The sequence below is a fragment of the Hyaena hyaena genome, unplaced genomic scaffold (assembly GCF_003009895.1).
Source record: "Hyaena hyaena isolate Hyena2069 unplaced genomic scaffold, ASM300989v1 scaffold_1095, whole genome shotgun sequence".
Lineage (NCBI taxonomy): Eukaryota > Metazoa > Chordata > Mammalia > Carnivora > Hyaenidae > Hyaena > Hyaena hyaena.
Window position 1 is genome coordinate 120,013 of NW_024081729.1, and position 21,385 is coordinate 141,397.

A 21,385-nucleotide genomic window follows, 5' to 3' on the forward strand; every position below is an offset into this window, starting at 1 on the left:
AGCATGGCCTAATGTGTAGACTTGTCAAATAGTATGTTGTAAATCTGCAACTAATGTAACATTGTATGTGAACTACAATAAAATTTTAAATAAAACACATTAATCTACTGGAGGTCAGTGAAACCCTGATCAGCTACTTTTCCTCTGATTTTGTTGTACTTCTCTGCCTGAATTCTAAGTTCAGCTACACCTCTTACTTGCCTTTTCAGTGTCCCAGTTTATTTTTCCATAAAAATGAGAATAGTAGCACTTAATTCATATGGTTGTTGTGATGATTTAATGTACTTGATTTCATGTTAAAAACTAGCAAATTATGCTTGGTATGTAGTAAACATGAATAAATGTTGGATATTATACTATCACCTCACAAATTAAACATCTACATTAAAATAATAGTTGTCCAGGGGCTCCTGGGTGGCTCAGTCGGTTAAGGGTCCAACTCTTGACTTCAGCTTAAATCATGATCTCACAATTCTTGAGTTCAAGCACTGTGTTGGGCTCTGTGCTGACAGTGTGAAGCCTGCTTGGGATTCTCTCCGTCCTCTTTCTCAAAATAAATAAATAAACTTAAAATATATATATATAAAACAAAATAAAACGATAGTTGTCCATATTGCCTTCTATTTCCAGCTTTTTAAACCATTATTTGAATAGCTCTTTAGAGGTGACAAAAAATAGCTACTGTGAAGCAGGTGCCCACCATGAGCAAAGCCCTGTATCACAATTTTCACCAGTATGATCTCACCTAATCCTCTAAGTAATCCTATATTAATACGTTTTTGTAGCTAAAATATATTCACTAAGATTGCTTTATCAGTTTAAACTCACAGAATTAGCAAATGGCAGAGTTAGAATTTAAATTTATTTTTGTCTAATGCAATACTGCTGCTCTTTGCCCTACCCTCCACTGCCTAACTCATTTGTAAAGGGTTAATGAGGCTTGCACTCATTTCTTCAATGAATATTTATCGAAACTGGTAGATTCTAGGTACTGGAGAAACAATGCTATGCAGGATAAGCACCATATGACCTCCTGGAACTGACAAGTGAATGGATTACTATTTTCCATCCTTAACTTCTATAGGTGGTATATGGAACTGGATCTGCTAGATAGCTGTATGGAACCTCTCTGAACTTCATTTTTCCTCATTCAAAAATACAAGCATCTACAAATAAATACTTAATGTCACATAAGAATGTCATGTTTATATCTCCATTTAAAAATAATGTGTCTCAGTGATTAACACATCTAAGGAAAAAGAAACAAATGTGAATACTTGTTTTGTAAAATATTCTGCTGAGGAGTTTACATATACTGACATAAATGGGTGAACCAGGGACTTCAGATCACAACAGCACCGTATCACCACCAAACTGCTCTACTTCTTTCATGGGAAACAACTTTGATTCTTTCTCCATTCCCCAGACTTGGAGGCAGAGGAGTCATTCATGGATAAATACTAAGCAACTTTTCATATATGAAATATGCAATACAAAGAGCTGTGAAGAAAAATAATTTTTTTTAAATTTCTTTGAGTGAAAGAGGAGAACCAGCAGGGGAGGGGCAGAGAGCAAAGGGACAAAGGGTCCAAAGCAGGCACCATGGGGACAGCAGAGGGCCTGATGTGGGTTCCAACACACAAACCGTGAGATCATGACCTGATCCAAAGTCAGAAGCTTAATTGGCTAAGCCACCCAGGAGCCCTGAAAAATATTTTTGTGTGTGTCTGTTGTCAAACAACTTTCAAGCCATGTAGAGACGTTTTTCAAAACACATACTTGAGGGAAATATAAAGTGACCAGAGTGGTATATAGAAATTCTCTCACTTGATCCCCATGACCACCCTTTGATGAGGTATATTATTTCTGTTTTATAAAGAAAACATAGGTCTGTAGACAGTAAGAAACCATCAAGGTTTATTCAGCCAAGAAAGGCCAGTTCACGGATTCAAACCCAGGTTGTGACTCCAAGACTAACTTTCTGGAACACCCACTTTTTAATGTAGGGCAAACCCACAAACTCTAGTTCCCTAGGCAAGGAATTGCCCCCATCTGACAAGAGGGTAGTATAAATACAGAGAGAAAGGGAAGATGAGGCTAAAAAGTTAGGCTGGGGGCTCGGGCCCAATATAACACTTGGACTTCATTTTAAAAAACCCTAGGGATCCATTAAAGGTTTCTAAGTAACGCGGAAATTGCTGCAATCTTAAATAAATGAGGTAACTTCTCTTGATAGGAAAATTTCGACCTGTAGAAAAAGTAGTTTTATGACTTGGCTACGTGACCTTAGACAAAGAACTCTTCGGCCTCAACCCTCAGAGCTAATAGAGAGTAATTCCACAACGGGCTATTGGGATTAAACAAGATAGTGTCTGACACAAGAGGGCGCTCGATAAACGTTGATTTTTTTTTTTTTAATGCACCACCCCCACCCCCCACCCCCGCCAACCTTTAAAAAGTTTTACTTATTTTTAACCTCAACTTGGTGCTCAAACTCACAACCCGGAGATCAAGAGTAGCAGGTTCTTCTGAGCCAGCCACGCATCCCCCACGGCCCTCCCTTTTATTTTTTTGAAATAAAGCACAGGTGGTCCAGCACCGTGGTCTAATGAATAAAGCCTGATCGCTTCAGCTGTAGCCACACCCTAGTCTGCAAAAACCTTACACAAAACTCCACCAATGTTTCCGGAGTGGTCCCTCACTTTCTGGGCCATAAAAATCCAAACAACCTCTAGACAAGCCGCTAACCAGAACTCCACAGACACAACACAACCTACTCCCTCACCCTTCCTTCAGAAGTGGCTCGTGGATGCCGTCACATCCACTTCCGTTTCCAAAAGGGCATCTTTTTACTTTCCAGGGCCGCTCTAGGCTGCTGCCTCGCAGGCCGGCTCCGAAACTCAATGGTTGCTGGGCGGGGCCATGACGTCCTTGGCGTGGCTGCAGGGGAGGCCGCGGCGGGGAAAATGGCGGACGGGAAGGCGGGAGAGGAGAAGCCTGAGAAGCCGCAGCGAGCTGGAGCCGCCGGAGGTGAACACAACCCCAGCGTCGCGGGCTGCGTGGGATGCTCTGGGCTTTTCTTTGAGCTCCCCCGGGTGGGGGGAGTGGGATGGGGACGAGAATGGGCGGATTTGGCGCTCACCCGGCCAGGTGCTGGGCCCAGACGAGACCCGGGCACGCCCGGCGCGGCCCGCTGGGATCTTGGCCCACATCGCCTCCTTGCCGGGGGAGAGCCGGCCACTGTTGGTCACCTGCTGGCCCCAGCGGAGGCCCTGCTTCCGAGGAGAAGGGAGATGGGTATCAGAAAGGGGGATCGAACTCGGGGTGGGACCAGGAGCGGCAGTGCAGGAGCCGCTACCGCCACACCGGAGACGCACATCACACAAAACACGCGCACACACACAGTACGAGTCACCGAGCAGTGGCCGCAGGAACTGGCCACAGGCCGAGTTTCCAACGGTGCTGGCCTCCCAGGTTACACCTAGGAGTTAGTTTGCTTCTGCCTTTTGGCTGAAGTGGTGTACGACCCCGGCCTTTTCTCTTTGATTTTCAAGCCGAATACCGACCCTGTAACGGGTTGGGTCGAGGAGATGGAGGGAAAGAATACCTTTGCCTGTCGGCTGGTTTAAGCTGCGGAGCCTAGGGTTAGGGTTTGGTTGCCTTTAAGTGTCTGCTTTTTCTGAATTAGGTTCTTGCCAGCTAACTGCTGACCGATACTTAGGTGGCTTAATAGGGTAGTGTGACTTTTCCTGTATTTTGTTACGATGTGAATTCGGGTTACACTTGTCTTCATTCTGTGTCCTCCACTCCTATAAATTTGGGCCTTGTGCACGAAGGGAAAGAAACCTCTTTACAGGCGCCCGCTCACCCCGCTTTGTCGTAACAAGGCAAGTAACTTAACACGTGCGAGGTGATCATAATGTCTTCAGAACGTTTTAAATATTACTCTCAGATTCTAACTTACTCAAGTTAGAGAAAATACAGAAAGTATTTAGAGAAAATACAGATTAATAGCATATGAAAGCAGTTACTAGGACCTTACTAACACGATGTTTAATACGAATTGCCCTGGGAACAAAAACTTAATTAAACATCAGTTTAAACCATCTAGTACTACCTTGTTAGGGATTTTTTTTTCTTCTCAAAAATTGGCTTGGAAATTATTGAGTAAAATTACATTAAAAAATTAGTAGTCTGAGGATAAACAAAGATCTGTAACCGAAAGAATTTTACCTGGCTTTTAGATTATCTTTTATTTTTGTAAAATAGCTTTTTAAGTGTCTTGAATATGGGAGATGTGTTTAATGTGTTGCCAAAATGTACTTTAAGTGTCAACATAACTCCACCGTGTAATTTATCCACCACCCTTTCAGTTAGAGATAATTAGCTCTGTAGTATGAATATTGATGTTTCTATTTTAGCATATTTTTCTGTGTGTGGTGGTGCTATAAAGTTATCTTGGGTGATTGATATAAACAATTATTATGGTATCCTTCTTGGTGATTTAGAATAATATCCCTTAATAACTGCGTCATAATTTGCCTTGGATTTGCTTGCCTTTACAAGAAAATAGTGCTGTTGCATATAAACCATTTTTGAATGTCAAATATTTTTAATGAATTAGTACAGAGCACTTATAGCTAAAACATTAACACTGTGGATATTGCTGAATTGCTAATTTTGTGGCAAGTAGTCACTGTTTTGAAACAATATCAAGCTTATATTAGGGTCTTACCTAGAGAATATTCTGATTTTTAGTACCTATTGAACAGTCCAGTAAGTTGGAAGTGTATTTTCCTATAAGTAGTTCTGAATGAATTTATGTCAGTAAGAGAAGCTGCTTACTTGATCTTGCTCTTACCTTAAAGAAGGGGGTAGATAAGGCTTTGGGCAGATTTTTTTCCTCCTTTGGCTAAATTTTTGTAGCTCCTTGAAATAGAAATTTTTGAAAAGCTGTCCATATCATAATCATGGCCCGCTCATACTGTTTCAGGTTATCTAAGAACTACCTGAATGAAATTGGCATTTATTATGCCAGCCACTAGGAGGCTCTTGAATTTGTTCTCATTTACACTGCTTGTCAGTCATTTTGGGGAGGTAGCTGTGTGCCGTTTTTTCAGTTGAAGAAGCTACCAAAATACAAATGGAACATGAAAAATAAACCCTTATGGACTTAAAATTTATTAGCTAATTTTTTTTCAAAATAAGGTAACTTTGTCCTCCAAGGCCCACCTTTCCAACTATCCAATGGAAATAAAAAAATATACTAGTACCATGTGTAATTTGATTTCACATTAATCTACATACTTTGCTCAGAATGAATACAAACTAGATAAAAATCATTTTTATTAAAATATTCCTCTATAAAGAATCTAATATTTTATATAATTTTATGCATTTATATTTTGCTATAAATTGATTTGTGATTTTCTTATTTTTAAACTAGTCACATGTTCTTTAAAATTTAAGTTACTGGGGGCCTGGGTGGCTCAGAAGCATCAAATTCCTTATTTCTGCTCAGGTTATAATTTTGCACAGTTTGTGAGTTTGGGACTGCACTGATGGTGCGGAGCCTGCTTGGAATTTTTTCTGACCCCAGCTCTCACTTGCACACGCGTGTGCTCACTCTCTCAAGATAAATAAACTTAAAAAAATAAATAGGGGCACCTGGGTGGCTCAGTCATTTAAGTGTCCTACTTCGGCTCAGAGTCATGATCTTGGGGTTCTTGAGTTGGAACCCCACATTGGTCTTTCTACTGTCAGTGATCCTCTAGCTTCTCTCTGTCCCTCCCTTGCACTCTCTCCTCTTTCCCTGTCTTGCTCTCTCTCAAAAATAAACATTTTTTTAAATAGCTTTAAAAAATAAGTAAAAGTCACATTCTCTGTAGTATGGATATTCTGACAGATGACTCTTGCTTCTCCCTCAGAATCTAAAAGCTCCAGCCTTGAATTATTTTTAATGAGGGATGTGTAGTGAGATTCAGTGAATAAGAAATAAAGAAAATTTCAAATTCCTATTAAATAACGAAAACATAAGTCATATTTCTAAAATTTTCACATTGCTAAACCATGGTCATCTAAAAAATTTTTCACTTGGCAAAATACAGAGATCTCATTAAATAAATTGAAAACAAGAGTTCTTGATTAACCCCCATGCTAAAGTGTAGCACGTTTTATTTAAAGAAAAACACTTTAATGGACCTAGAAATTAGTGTTGATATTTAATGGTATATTTTAAAGCTCACATTAGGTTGAAATAAATTTTCTCTTCTAATGAACTATAGATTTTTAGAAACTGTAATAACAGTCACGTTGATAACAGATTTGTCTGTCACATTTTTCTGTGTGTTTTTTTTTTTAATGTTTTATTTATTTCTGAGAGAGAGAGAGAGCGTGAACAGGGGAGAGTCAGAGAGAGAGGGAGACACAGAATCCGAAGCAGGTTCCAGACTCTGAACTAGCTCTCAGCACAGAGCCCGACGCGGGGCCCAAACCCACAAGCCATGAGATCATGACCTGAGCCAAAGTCAGACGCTTAACCGACTGAGCAACCCAGGCGCCCCACATTTTTCTGTTTTCATTGCTGTTTCCATTTGCTTTATTTCCTAAATGTTTTGTGTATTTTACTACATAATTGATAGATTACCTAAAGAGAAAAAAATAGCAGCTCCAATCCATGTGATACATTGAACCATTTAAGGCTAAGTAATGAGTGCTAACAGTATACCTACTCTCCTTCCCTCCCTTTTCCCCATCCCTTTGCTGAAGAGTGGATGTTTTCTAAAGCTGTTGAGTACAGTTGTTTAAAAAAAAAAAAAAGAAGAGCGAGGCCAAGCAGTAATTAACTATGTCCAAAAATAATTGCTGGATCTGGAATCAGTCGTGTTTAGAAATGACCTACTAGGCATAGTATGTTTCATCTTCAGTGTAGACCAGAAATGTGGGTGGTCTTAAGTGTTTGCCTCTTAAGGTGACAAGAGGGCAGATGTAAATAAAATAGAGTTGCTGCCAATTGGTTTACTTAATTAATTGTAATTTTCCCACCTCTCCTGTTTATGTTACGTTTTCTACAGCAGTGTCTATAGAAATCTTCCCTATAGCATCATGGGTTTGGACAGATAGTATTGTGTTTCATATATTATCACATATGAGTTCAGCCAGTTATCACACTTAATGGTATTAATATTATAGTAAGATTTATGTTTTTCACTTTGTTTCATATTTATGCTATCGTTTTTCTAGATTCTTTTTTCCAGAATTTTCTGGCTAAAAGGAGACCTAAAATTAAGAAAAGATAGTTTTTTAAAAATGTTTTTTGTTGTTTTTTGGTTTTTTGGGTTTTTTTGGAAAGCAACAGACAGTGTGAGCAGGGGAGGGTCAGAGAGAGAGGGAGACACAGAATCAGAAGCAGGCTCCAGGCTCTGAACTAGCTGTCAGCACAGAGCCCGACGCAGGGTTCGAACCCACAAACCGTGAGATAACCTGAGCCGAAGTCAGATGCTTAATCGACTAAGCCCCCAGGTGCCCCATGAAAAGATAGGTTTTTTAGAGAATTGGAAATCCTGAGTAATTATGTATAGCTCTTGGGTCAGAGTACAAAAGCAGAGTTCTATATACTTGAGTCAAGACTAAATGTTCTTTATGCTATTTGTTTTGATGTTTTTTTAGAGTTTGTGTTTACACAAAACTTGTGCCCTAGTATATATAGTTTCTTTTTGTAAACCCAGTTTATTTTCTATATGTTCATATATATTCCCATGCGTAGAGACTGAGTTTTCAATTTTAGCTATCATTCACGAAGAAATAGTTATTACTGTTGGGTTCTACAGTATAATTCATGCTGATCAAAACTATAAACAGAATGCAGAATGAAATTTAGAACGTTGCTTTTAGTTACAAACTAATGTTGGCATAATACTGTCTTATTTTTAAGAAATTCTAAATTGATTTCTGTATGTCAACTATCAAATACTGTTTTTAACATTCTTCAGGTGCTTTTGTAATTTCCTATCTAAATAAGTGAATGGCACCTCCAGCAACTTAAATGAATAAGTGAATGGCACCTTCCTATCTTTGTCTCCTGGGGAAATCCCAAAACCTAATCCTGCTTAATTCCTCCTCTACATTGTTATTATAACTTTCACACCTGTCCAAAGGGAATAAAGAGTTCCTGTTATCTTTCCTATAAACAAAATCAAATGTTCTGTTCAAAGTGCTTATTAGAGACCTCATCATTCCCGAAATATATGGATTAAGATATATAGTCTGGATTTTTTAATGTTACTTGTCCATTTATTTGTGTTTGATTTCCCACTTTCCCCCATTCTAGCCAAATGTCCTGTTTTCTTAACAGTTGTCAGGTCTATTGCTTAGAGCATCTTGTCTTCATAAACCATCTAGTGTAGCAGAAAACATTCTATAGGGTGAATTGGGGCAAGAAAATAAAATTTTTAATAATCAACCAAATTTCTGTCTTGGAAGACATATCATCTAGTATGTTCTTAAGTAGACTTCTTGTGCAAAGGACCAAAGATACTCAAGATACAAACTTATTGATTAATAGAAACTCAAGCCAAATTATCAAAAGCCATCTTGCATTCCTAATCTACATATGTATGGCTTCTACTATTTGAAATTGTAATCTTTCAAATAGTAGCTCATCTTTTTTTCATTAGAAAAAGTAGTGTATGAACCTAAGTATGATTGTTAAAACAGATGATAACCAAGCTTTCAAAGTAGAATTAAATTACATAAGAGGGGGTGACTTGAAGTCTTCCTTGAGTTTCCTTTTCAACTCTAAAAATTGTGTGAGAGGTACATGAGGCACACATCACTGAAGAAAATTACTACAGGCTGTATTAACTCTATAGCTCTGGTAATAATGGGCCATTCATAGCTAGGTACTTTGTATAACTAGTAGTACATAATTGAAGAATGTTAGAATTTATTAATTAAATGCATTTTCCTGTGATGTGACTAATCTTCACAAACTAATTTTATGTAGAACTTACAGGCCCTAATTTCTAAAAAGCAAAATTCTACAAATAATTAGGTTATTAAACTTCTATAGAAGTGTTTAATTGAAGGGCCTTATACGAACTCTACGCTTATAATTTTAAATTGCTCTGTATTTTATGCTAGTTAATTCATGGGAGCCTCTTCTGCCACACAATCTCAGTTCCTGCTGTGCACTCTAACACACAGTGGAAGAGACTGTTGGGTCAGTAGGTGACACCTGCAGAGGTATCTTCTTTATAACGATGCTTTTTGAGGTTGCTGCTCCCATCAGTCTGCTCAGTAAAAATAGCTCATCTTGGTAAGTTGTTTCGACTTCACCAGGACCTGAAGAAGAAGCAGAAAAACCTGTGAAAACTAAGACTGTTTCTTCCAGTAATGGAGGGGAAAGTTCCAGTCGCAGCGCTGAGAAGCGATCAGCTGAAGAAGAAGCTGCAGACCTCCCAACAAAGCCTACAAAGATCTCCAAGTTTGGATTTGCCATAGGTAGTCAGACGACAAAGAAAGCCTCAGCCATATCCATCAAACTTGGATCAAGTGTGAGTTGTTATTTTGTCTATATGATGTGCATAGTGGATCTTCAGAATTTGTTTTGGCATGCTGCTTTTATGGGGTTATGGTAAATTGAGTGTTAAAAGGTACTTTGGTGCATGAACTTACATATTAAAGTATTTAAGAAGTTATTAGCTCTGTATTCAAGAACAGTATGGGAAAATTGTAACACAGTAAAACTTTTTCAAAACAGTTTGGAATATGAAGAGCAACTATTATAGGGAATATATGATTTATAAAGTAACAGCTTAGAAGTGAGTAAAGTTGGGTAAAACCTCTGAAAAATAATTTCAGAAAGAATTTCAGTTTTTTTCCTTATCTTTGAATTCCATTAATTAAAAATAATATTCCTGGAAATCAATACTAGTGAGCTATTGAAGAGCTTCCTGATCATTTTAGTTTGGAGCTACAAATGGATGTTGAGCTGTATATATCCTATGACAGATCAACTTTTGATGCCTTGTTTTAAATATAAACCTTGAATTAATAATTATTAACCATGGAGTATCTAGAGAGTTTTGAAATATTAGATTGAAACTTATTATGAAGTTTTGATATTTGACTAATTTTGACCTACAAAAGTGACAATTTCATATGCTTCGACCACATAGATCTTTCGGAAAAAAGTGTTACTTAAACAGTGTATTACTGTTGGCTTTAGAAAATAGTTACATTCTTGCATAAGGAGAATGATCCTGAAATTACTGGGATTACTGCTTTTGAGTTGTTTATTCATGTCCTGTGAAACTTAATGCTTATTTGCCAGGTGCACATATTTTTGTGTATGGTGTTTATTCCAAGATCTTAAAAATTATGATATGGATCAGGTACCTACTAGAGTCAATGTGTTTGAATTACACTCCTACCCTATGTTGTTTTGCCTTTTTCCTGTTTGTTTTTTTAATTCCTTTCTTTAAAAAATGTATTCTGAACAAAAGGCATTCTGCTTATAACTTCATTACTTCATGACTATTTTTCCTATTTGAGCTGATTTCTTTTTGTTTAATATGTTTTTTTATAAAGTTGCATAGACCTAACTGCATAAATATTTGTGGGTTTTTTTGATAGTCATTCAATATGTATACTCAAACACTTCAATATAGATGTTTCCCTTGTTAATAGATTCTGCTGTGGTTCAGCACACCCCTAAATTAGATATGCAAATCCCTACTTTTTCTAAATCATTGACATGATTTAGTAATTGCTGATCATTTTAGAAGGGAGGGTTTTGTTTGAAAAAGCCTACTCAGTAACACTTTTTAATCTTTGGAAAACAAAAACCTGTTTTCATAAAATAAACTGTAGTATAAAAACAGTCGTCTTAGGGAAGTGAGATGTAAGATACAAAAAATAGTTGAAACTATTGCTTTTATTATATGATATGAAAAGATAGTTGATCAGCAGATATTTAACTTCTGTCGTAAGTGTATGTACAACATCAGATACTTGACGTCTTTCAAAAGAGTGAAGGGTATTTCTAGAGTCTCTATGCATAATCTCCAAATTAATGGTTTTTATTCCTTCAAAAGCAAGCATTATTAATACAAAGTGTTTGTGTTATAGAAAGAAAGTATGGTTCATTTTGTTTCAGATCAGAGATTTCACTGGTGAAGTGATGCTTGAGTTGGTTTTAACTGTATAGACAGGAGGCAAAGGGCATTTCAGATAAAAAGAATTTCATTCAAAAGTAGTTTAGATGTGAAGCCACATGGTGCATTCAGGAAAATGTTTGTAGTTGGAAATTGGTATTCAAATGTAGGGATGGAAAGCCCCCTAAATGAGACCATAGAACCAAATCATTAAGGACTTGTATAGTTTGGTTTTATTCTTTAAGTTCTAGTGGAGCTATGGAACTGTTGTAAGGAAATTTAACCCTTAAACAGATGTGCATTTTAGAAATATCACTTTGGTACCATTATAGAGGATTAGAAGGAAAAAAAATTGAAAGTAGAGAGGTGGTATTTCTAACAGTAGTTTTTAGGCAAGGAATGGTAAGGAGCCTTAGGTGTCGGTAGCATGGTAGCTGATGGGAAGGCAGAGGGAGATGTAAGTCTATTAAATATTTAACTAACAGGATTTTATGATAGAGTGCAAGTTGAGGAAAAGGTTTTCTGGCTTGGGTACTTAGAACACTGTCAAACTAAAGTACCCATGGGAGCTCTAAGTAGAGCTGTCCAGTAGGCATGTGACATCCTATTTGGGGGTAGACATTTAGGATTTGGTATTTAAAACTAATGGAGTGAATGGAGTTGACTAGGGAAGTACAGAGAAGGAAAGGTCACTAAGGACAGAATCTTGGGTATCTGTTAGTTAAGGGAGGAACAGAAGGAAACAAAGAACAAAATGTCAGAGAATTAGAATAGCCTATAAAAAGCAGTGTCAGAGAAGTCAAGGTAGTAGTGTTGTCAAAAAGTAGCTGGTGATTAGAGTCAAAAGCAGCATACCAGTCATTGGTAACCCTACAAAACCTCAAGGTCACCTGATTCTAGGTGAGTGAGGAGCCATGGGAGAATGAGGGAGGAAACCTGATTGCAGTGGGTTAAAGACCAGATGGATGGTTAGAGTTTGAGGATAGTGAGGGCACTTTACCTAAAAACTTAGGTTAGATGGAAGAGAAGCATATGTACAGATTACAGGTCAGAAAGCTAGCTAGTAGGGAGAGGAGCCTCGGTGTCTTTTATGTTCTCAAGTCACATTGCAGTTCATTCTTTGCTACTTTGGGAAAATAGTACCAATTATTTTCCTTTACCTTTCCCAGGTGTTCCTTAGCTAAATGATACTAAATTACAGATCCTGACTAGAAAATCTTTTACAGGATGAAAACAAATGGACATATAATTTATAAAGTTAAAGCTACCCATATTATAACCACATTTTTTTTTAATATTTTTTTTATAACCACATTTTTAAAAGGAGAAAATTTCTTTAAAGTTTGTTCTGAGTTTCTTACTATGTTTCTATGAAAACGTAAAATTGAATCTTTGAAGATAAATTATTTGTATCATTAAACATCCTGTGTAAACAGTATGTGATACTTCTTAATGTGTTTCTTCTTCAGAAGCCTAAAGAAACTGTTCCAACTCTTGCTCCAAAAACCCTGTCAGTAGCAGCAGCTTTTAATGAAGATGAAGATGTAAGTCGATACCTGGTTTTATTTTACTTTAACTAGTTATTTAATGAAGTTAGTGGCAGATTATAGGTTGTATTAATGGTACTAGTGAATTTTCTTTGTAATTCTGAATAGTTTTTTTGTGATGCCTGCAAAATCTGGATATTTATATTTATGTGGTTGTAGGATTATTTAAAATATAACTGCCTTTGGGGGCAGTGAACTCAAGAATCAAATCAACAAATGCTTATTACAAATAATAATACATATATATATGTGCTAGAAAATATGTAAGATCTAAGAAAAGACAAATTTAATGCTGCTGGCTTTAATTATTTTATAGTTGGAGTCTTCAATAATCAGACATCATGCATTCAACTTACAAAAGGCAGCTATAGTGCTTTCTCCCATGAGGAAATAGCTAATAGTGCTCCTGCTAGAAGTTATATACATCAAGCATGTGTTCCAGAGTGAGCATGAGTTGCTTATCTGCTATTCTCTTAGACGGTCTTAGCTTCTTCATGTCTCTCACAGCTTCCCTCTTCTTGTGCTTATGAATAACGTATGGAATTTTAAGCATCATTTTGACTGATTTCTTTCTTTGGTTTCTGACTTTAGAACCTAACCCCCTCTTAAGATGTGACCCCATTGTGTAACAATTAACTGTTAACAGAGTACATGAGTAATTGCTCCCAAAAACAATATGGATAAGAATTACGTATTCAGAGGAGCACACTGTGGTCTGTAATGATTGGGAAGAATATAAAAGAGAAGAATATAAAAGAATATATATAAGAGTTAGATACTAAAACATTAGGCAGGGTTTTGACCAAAGAATACTTTTATAAGGTAAGACAAGTAGTAAATACTAGCAGCTGTATTTGTCTGGACTGGAGATTTCTGTAGAGAAGTTTGGGCAAGGATAAATACGTGGTGATTGGAGCCAGATCAATAGGTAAAGCATTACTGTGGTTGTCATTGAATTCTTCGCACTTAACTTATTGTACACATTTGAGCAATTTCTATATGCTAGGCATAAGGAGATTGCAACGATAATTCAGACACACCCCTCCAGGAACTCAGCCTCATAGGGCATAAAATAGTACTACATAAAAGTCAGAAGTATCTGAAGACATGAAATGATACAGAAATTCAGGGAAAGAAGAGAGGCTAAGTAACTAGATGCCAGCACTGAACTGGCAATGGGAAGACCTGGATTCTTTTCCTGTCTTGTCTAGTTAAAGCCTGTGAAATAAGTCACTTTACCTTTTTGGAGCCTTAGTTTTTCAGTTGTAAAATGAAGGCTCAGTTTAAATCTTTTTTGTTGTTGTTTATTTTTGAGACAGAGCATGAGCTGAGGAGGGGCTGAGAGAGAGGGAGACAGAATCTGAAACAAGCTCCAGGCTCTGAGCTGTCAGCATACAACCCGACACGGGGCTCGAACTCATGAACCATGAGATCATGACGTGAGCCGAAGTTGGATGCTTAACCGACTGAGCCGCCCAGGCGCTCTGAAATCATTTTTTTAAATATTTATTCATTTTTAGAGAGAGAGAGAGCAAGCAAGTGAGGGAAGAGCAAAGAGAGAGGGAGACACAGAATCTGAAGCAGGCTCCAGGCTCTGAGCTGTCAGCACAGAGCCCGACATGGGGCTCGAACTCATGAACCAGAGGTCATGATCTGGCTGAAGTCAGACGCTTAACCAACTGAGCCACCCAGGTGCCCCTAAATCATGTATTTTTAAACTACTTGTCAGAGTTGTAGGATTCTGTGGAAATGTCTCAGGAGCTGCTGTGGTCATAGGTGATGCCTGACAAGCAGGGCTCTGGTCTCCTGCCCCTTTTTCACTTGTAGCTATTCTTTAATTTGTTTGATACTTGAACACCCAAGTAAGTTTTTATTGAGGAAAAAAGTATTTCATTCATCCCCTCAAAAAAAGTTTGAAAAGTATCAACATTTCTATGTTTTCTGGGGCACTAGTCGGTTAAGCATCCGACTTCGGCTCAAGGCATGATGTCATGGTTTGTGAGTTTGAGCCCCACATTGGGCTCTATTCTGACAGCTCAGAGCCTGGAGCCTACTTCGGATTCTGTGTCTCCCTCTCTCCCTGCCCCTCCTCTGCTCACACTGTCTTTCTCTCAAAGATAAATAAACATTTAAAAAAAAAATCCTTGAAAAGCAGAGAAATCTGGCAGACATCACTTAAACCAAAAGATTAAAGTTAACACTGTGAGTAATGAGACATACTGACATGTGCACCCTGATATAATGCATTAAGAACCTGGTATTATTTCTTCGATAGTCCTGCCAAAGTAAGTAATGTGAATCTAATCATAAGGAAACATCCCACAAATTCAAACAAAGGAAAATTTTACAAAATAACTGGCCTGGACTCTTCAAAAATGTTAATGTCATGAAACAAATACCAAGGAATTTTCCAAATTGAAGGAGACTAAAGAGATAACTAAAAATATATTTTTAAATTTGAAAAATAATTAAATGGATGTCCTCTTTGTCAAATATATTTTAGGTCCAGATAATATATATTCCATGTTACTTAACTATGTTCTGAAGAAAAAAACCAGATGACTTTAGATACATACATTCTTTTATCTAAGAGACAAGTTAAAATTAATATCCTTTTCCATCATTAACTTGTTAATTTCTCCATTTGCAAAACAGAAATAACTGCATCAAACTATTTACAAGAATATATGGAGGATAAAATAAAATTATATGAAAAAAGATCCAAATTGTTAGGCATTCAAAATAAGCCATTACTATTATGTAGGTGCTTACTATTTCCAGCCTTTTTACACATGTTGTTCTCTTTTTTGTATAATATCCTTCCCTCATACATTCTGTACATACCAAAAAGCTACCTAATCTCTCTCTCAAGAATGTTAGAGATGACAGAAAATAAGGAATATTATTATTTTTAGATTTTTTAATGTTTTATTATTTACTTTAGAAAGAGACACAGAGAGTATGAGAAGGGAAGGGGCCTTGAACTCATGAACCACAAGATCACCACCTGAGCCAAAGTTGGTTGCTTAACCAACTGAGCCACTGAGGCACCTTTCTGCTTTTCAAATTATTGTTTTACCTTCTGTAATTAAAGATTATATGGGGAGCATCTGGCTGGCTCAGTCAGTAGAGCATGCAACTCTTGATTTTGGGGTTTAAATTCGAGCCCCAAGTTGGGTGTAGAGATTACTTAAAAATAAAATCTGTAATTTAAAAAAAAATACAGGGCACCTGGGGGGCTCTGTCAGTTAAATATCTGACTTCAGCTCAGGTCATGATCTCACGATTTGTGAGTTTGAGCCCTGAAACAGGCTCTCTGCTCTCCGTGCCCCTCCCCTTCTCACTTTCTTCTTCTCTCAAAAGTAAACATTTAAGAAAATAGTAATAATAGAAACAAACATTCTCATGAATTTTAACATCTTTTGAGGAATTCCTACCAGAATCAATTAAATGATGTTTGCCAAATGTTTTTTCTCATTCTTTTATCTCTTGTATATTTATTGTCTCTTCCTCTTACTTATGTAAGTGTAGGCTCATTGATTTTTTTTTAATTTTTTCAATGTTTATTATTTAGTTTTGAGAGAGACAGAGCACAAGTAAAGGAGGGGCAGAGAGAGAGAGAGGGAGAAACAGAATCAAAGCAGGCTCCAAGCTCCGCGCTGCATCACACAGTCTGATGTGGGGCTCGAACCCATGAACCATGAGATCATGACCTGAGCTGAAGTCAGATGCTTAACCGACTGAGCCCCCAGGGGCTCCTAGGCTCATTGATTCTTTATTCAGTAAGCTACAATGCTCAGTTTGTTCCAGATTTGACCAGTAGAAACCCCTTTAGGCTAGATCTTGAAAACACTCTTTTGAGAAAGAATATTTGAAGGTGCCTGGCTGGCTCACTCAATAGGACATACATGTGACTCTTCATCTCTGGGTTGTGAGTTCAAGCTCATGTTGGACTTGGAGCCTACTTTAAAAAAAAAAAAATTTACCTCAGCAGCAACATTTATACATAAAAACAGATTTAAAAGGAATTTAATGGGGCCCCTGGGTGGCTCAGTCAATTAAGCCTCTGACTTTGGTTCAGGTCATGATCTCATGGTTTGTGAGTTCAAGCCCTGCATCAGACTCCATACTGACAGTGCAGAGCCTGCTTAGTATTCTATCTCTCTCTCTGCCCCTTACCTACTTGCTTGCGTATGCTCGCTCTCTCAAAATAAATAAACTTAAAAAAAAAAAAAAGAATTTCACTTATCCTGTATCTTTTCAACATCTCTGTAAGTATGGAAAAGTACTAATGAATGAACTTTCAAGATACCTTTATAGTAAAGGAGACATTTTTAGAAGGAGCAACACCATAAAGTTAACAAAGATTCTTTGCTTTGGCGTCCAACTCTTTTGCTATTTATTAGTTTTGTGTCTTTTGCTATTTATTAGCTTTGTGGCTTTGGACAAACTAACCTTGTTTACCTCACCTTTAAAGTGCAATGCTCAGTCCAGCAGCCCATTGTATTTTGTTTTTTGTTTTTTAAATTTTTAAATGTTTATTTTTGAGAGAGAGACAGAGCAGGCGCACAAGCTGGCACACAAGCGGGGGAGGGGCAGAGAGAGGGAGACACAGAATCCAAAGTAGGCTCCAGGCTCTGAGCTGTCCGCACTGAGCCCAGTATGGGGCTCAGACTCGCAGTGAGATCGTGACCTGAACAGAAGCCAGCCGCTCAACCGACTGAGCCAGCCAGGTGCCCTGAGCAGCCAACTCTTGATTTCGGCTCAGGTCCTAATCCCAGGGTGTTGGGCTCCAAGCTGAATGTGGAGCCTGCTTGAGATTTCCTCTCTGCCCCTCTGCCCTACTTGTGAGTTTTCTCTCTCTCTCTCAAATTAATTAAATGCAAGTGATGATGGGATTTGTTAGGGTTTATTTGTTTTGAGGGTTTTTGTTTGTTTTGTTTTAGGATGTGGTTAGGGTTTTACTTTATTTTAATGTTTATTTTTGAGAGAAAGTGAGCAGGGGAGGTGCAGAGAGAGAGAGACAGGATCTGTAGTGGGCTCTGTGCTGACAGCTCAGAGCCTGGAGCCTGCTTCAGATTCTGTGTCTCTGTCTCTCTCTGCCTCTTCCCCACTCATGCTCTGTCTTTCTCTCTCCCTGTCTCTCTCTCTCAAAAAAAAAAAAAAAAAAGATAGTGTCTATTAATTAAAAAAAATTTTTTTAACATGTATTCATTTTGGAGAAGCAATGATAGAGCAGAAGCAGGGGTAGGGCAGAGAGAGAGGGAGACACAATACAAAGCAGGCTCCAGGCTCCAGGCTCTGAGCTGTTAGCACAGAAGAGCCCTATGTGAGCCTTGAACTCTTGAACCACGAGATCACAACCGGAGCCAAAGTCAGATGCTTAACTGACTCAGCCACCCAGAAGCCTCTAAAGATAGTGCATATTAAAGAATTTGGCACAATATGTATGTGTAGCAATATTAAACAAATGGTTTTGGGTCTGGAATACCAAGTTTTTACCAGGTTTTTTTCTTTCAAAAAAATCAGTACACTTGAAGATCTGTGTGTATCTTTTTAAAATTTAGTTATGATATATAATTTTCTCCTTTTACGAAGATTTACAATATTGAAAATGCTAAAAGGCTTAGTTACAAAATTTAGCATTATTAGTACGTGAATTTTAATAAACCTGTAATGGGTCATTTCTGCCCTTTTTTTCCCTTCTAGAGTGAACCAGAGGAAATGCCTCCAGAAGCAAAGATGAGGATGAAGAATATTGGAAGGTATATACTTTTTTATAAAAATTGTAGAGAATGATCTTTTAGCATTCAAGACTTTTCTTGCATATTTGGGCAAAACAATTCTGTGAGCTGTCAGTGATCTTATTTTCCCTCCTGGTAAGAGAAAAGGAGTACCTTCCTTTCATACCGGGACCCAGAGTAAGACTGTAGACTGACTTACTGCAGAACCCTGTCTAAACACCCAGTTTGTTTGTTTGAGTGTGTGTGTGTGTGTGTGTGTGTGTGTGTGTGTGTGTGTGTGTGTAAAACATGTAAAACAGAATTGAAATAAATAAAACACAAGTCTGCAATGGCACTGAACCTTTCTATGTGTTATACATCTTCATGTTTTCTTTGATTTCATTTTTTTATGGATGCTGATGGCAGGCCGTCAATTGATTTTATGACCCTATTAATGGGTTTCAAGCAACAGTTTTAAAAACTGTGATGGTTGCCACCTTTAGCTCTGTGTCAGAATCACCTTACATATTTGTTAAAACTGCAGATTTACTTGGTCCCTCCTCAGACTTACTGAATCTGAAATTTTAGGAATGGGTCTTATAGAAAGGCTACTCTTTAAAAATTGTGTAGGGATTTTGATGTTCAGCCTATGTTCATAATACGTACTAAACATACCTGTTTTGAAAGGCTTTATATAACTTTTAAAATAAATTTCCTGTCTTTTAACACAGGGATACACCAACATCAGCAGGACCAAACTCCTTCAATAAAGGAAAGCATGGTTTTTCTGATAACCAGAAGCTATGGGAGCGAAATATAAAATCTCATCTTGGAAATGTCCATGACCAAGACAATTAAATGATGTGTTTTGAAATTGGGGTGTGGGGTGGGTGTAAAGTTAAAAGGAACAGTTTCCTTTTTTAAAGAATGGTATAAGACTATCTTTGGAGCCGCTTTTTTTTTTTTTTTAAAGATTGAGTGGTACACTAATAAATGAGAGTTTGAAATTAGAGGTAATTTATGTTTTATATACAGATTTCAAGACATTTGCTAATTTTGTAGTTTCATGTGATTAGTTTCCAAAGGTTACAGATAATAAAAAAATCAGAAATGGTACCTTTCTAAGAATTGCATATTTTTTTAGACACAATTATTAGCACATTAAGAGGGACGCAAAAAGTTATTGTCTATTTAAACTGCAAGCAATTACTCTTAACTCCCTTATTACACTAAAGTGTCTGGCTCCCAGGAACAGCCTTATAGAGAGGGAGTATTATGTTGGGAGGAAAATGTTACTGGACTATTGACTGAAAGTACATTAGGTAAAATTAAAATATAGCTTTTTTTTTCCCTTATTGGGCATTTGTTTTGTTTCAAGTCATCAAAAACTAGGTATTGCATTACTATCAGTTGGTACAGATGCTTAGCTCTTAAAAAAATTTTTTTTTTTAATTTTATGTAAATTGTTGAGTATTTGAAATAGCCTACTTCATCTTAACGGGTCTTGTCTACCGTCATTAGTCTTCAAAGACCATTTGCTACCAAAGTAAATCAGTATTTTGAATGTGCTTCTCTTGGTTTTTGTTATTAGCTAGTTGCTGCAAGTATTTCCACCCGATCTTGAGGCAAATCATAAGGAAGCTGTTTCTTTTAAAATACAAACCACCACCAAAAATTTAAATGTACATAATACTTAAATATGTGGCTGTTTTTATTTTTTAAAAGATAGAAACACCAAAAGACAACATTGTATGAAGATGAAAATGAGAAAGATGCACTTTCTGTAACTTTGTTAAAGCTTAATTTAAGTTACTAACTTGTAAAAGCAAATTTGATTTGAACTTAATACAAGAATTCTTATTTTAGGACAGTACTATGGTTTATTTGAAAGTATACATATTAACTAATGGCCTCTCAAAAGCACATTTTAGGTACTGAAGATAAAAAGAAAATGCATCTTTAAACATATTTTATGGAATCTTTGACCACATATATGTTGTTAGATCTGTGTATTGTAGGTTTTTTTTAAATTTTTGTATATGAATTCTTTTTTAATGTGATAGTTAAACACATCTTTAAAAGCATAGTCACAGATAAAAGAACGAACATACAGTATAATTCCTTGAGAACTCCTGCAATGTTTAATTTGGAGGCAGCTTCAGACTAGTTTATTGGTGGGAACTACTCGCCAAGCTCTTTTAATAGGTAATAACTCCGGAGAAGCAGCCTGTATATATTTCTAACACTTGTTCATTTGCATTTAAGTTTAGAGTAAGCCCCAAGTAAAACAATGAAAATGTATATAGAACTATTAGTTCTTACATGATTTAATTATATCAAGATACATGAATTTAACTTGCTTTAATGTAGGCAAACTTTCCACTCTTGTCCATTTTACTGTTTATGTTAAAATAACATCCCTCTCCTACATATTCTTCTCTTGACTCAAATATTAACCTAAGGTCAAGATGGGAGAGAAACGACTGAGATGAATGTCTTTACTAAAATACCAATAAATTTGTCAAACTCAATAGTGTTCTTATTTTCTATTCTGCTTAATTGTTGCTGGTTTTTTTGTTTTTGTTTAACATAAAAGAAGAGACAGATGTTATGATTGTTGCTCTTTTCCAGATTGTTGGCCAAAGTAATGGGAGATTTAAAAATTATTGGAGTCTACCTAACTTAGCACATCGTTCTATAGCATCATAATATCTGGGGTTGGAAAAGACTTAATCAAAATCCTCCCTCTCCACTGCCAAAGTATTGTCTGTCTGTGGTATAGAAAATCCTGCCAAACCATATCTTTGAAAATCCCTAAGTGTTAGAAGGTATACTGGTGTCTGTCATCCATTAGCTCCATATAATATGTTTTCTGAATGTTTATAATAATGCTTCCCAATAGGTCAGGTCTTAGTAAATAAAAAAATGAACTCCATTTTAGAATTAAGATTTATTCTAA

At 36.9% G+C, this 21,385-nt stretch overlaps 1 protein-coding gene across 2 annotated transcripts; it reads left to right on the forward strand.

Moving 5' to 3' along the window:
* The first annotated feature begins 2,945 nt into the window (after positions 1–2,945).
* Positions 2,946–20,957, forward strand: LOC120224046 (PEST proteolytic signal containing nuclear protein). 2 transcript variants are annotated; one of them, XM_039222274.1, is made up of 5 exons: positions 2,946–3,030; positions 9,340–9,554; positions 12,626–12,700; positions 18,413–18,468; positions 19,158–20,957. In XM_039222274.1, the coding sequence occupies exons 1-5, from the start codon at positions 2,967–2,969 to the stop codon at positions 19,282–19,284; spliced, it is 537 nt and encodes a 178-aa protein (XP_039078205.1). In that variant the 5' UTR covers positions 2,946–2,966; the 3' UTR covers positions 19,285–20,957. The 2 variants fall into 2 exon arrangements, with proteins under 2 accessions (XP_039078205.1, XP_039078206.1); XM_039222275.1 differs by lacking the exon at positions 2,946–3,030 and adding an exon at positions 9,223–9,316 and having other exon boundaries at positions 9,392–9,554.
* Positions 20,958–21,385: the final 428 nt, after the last annotated feature.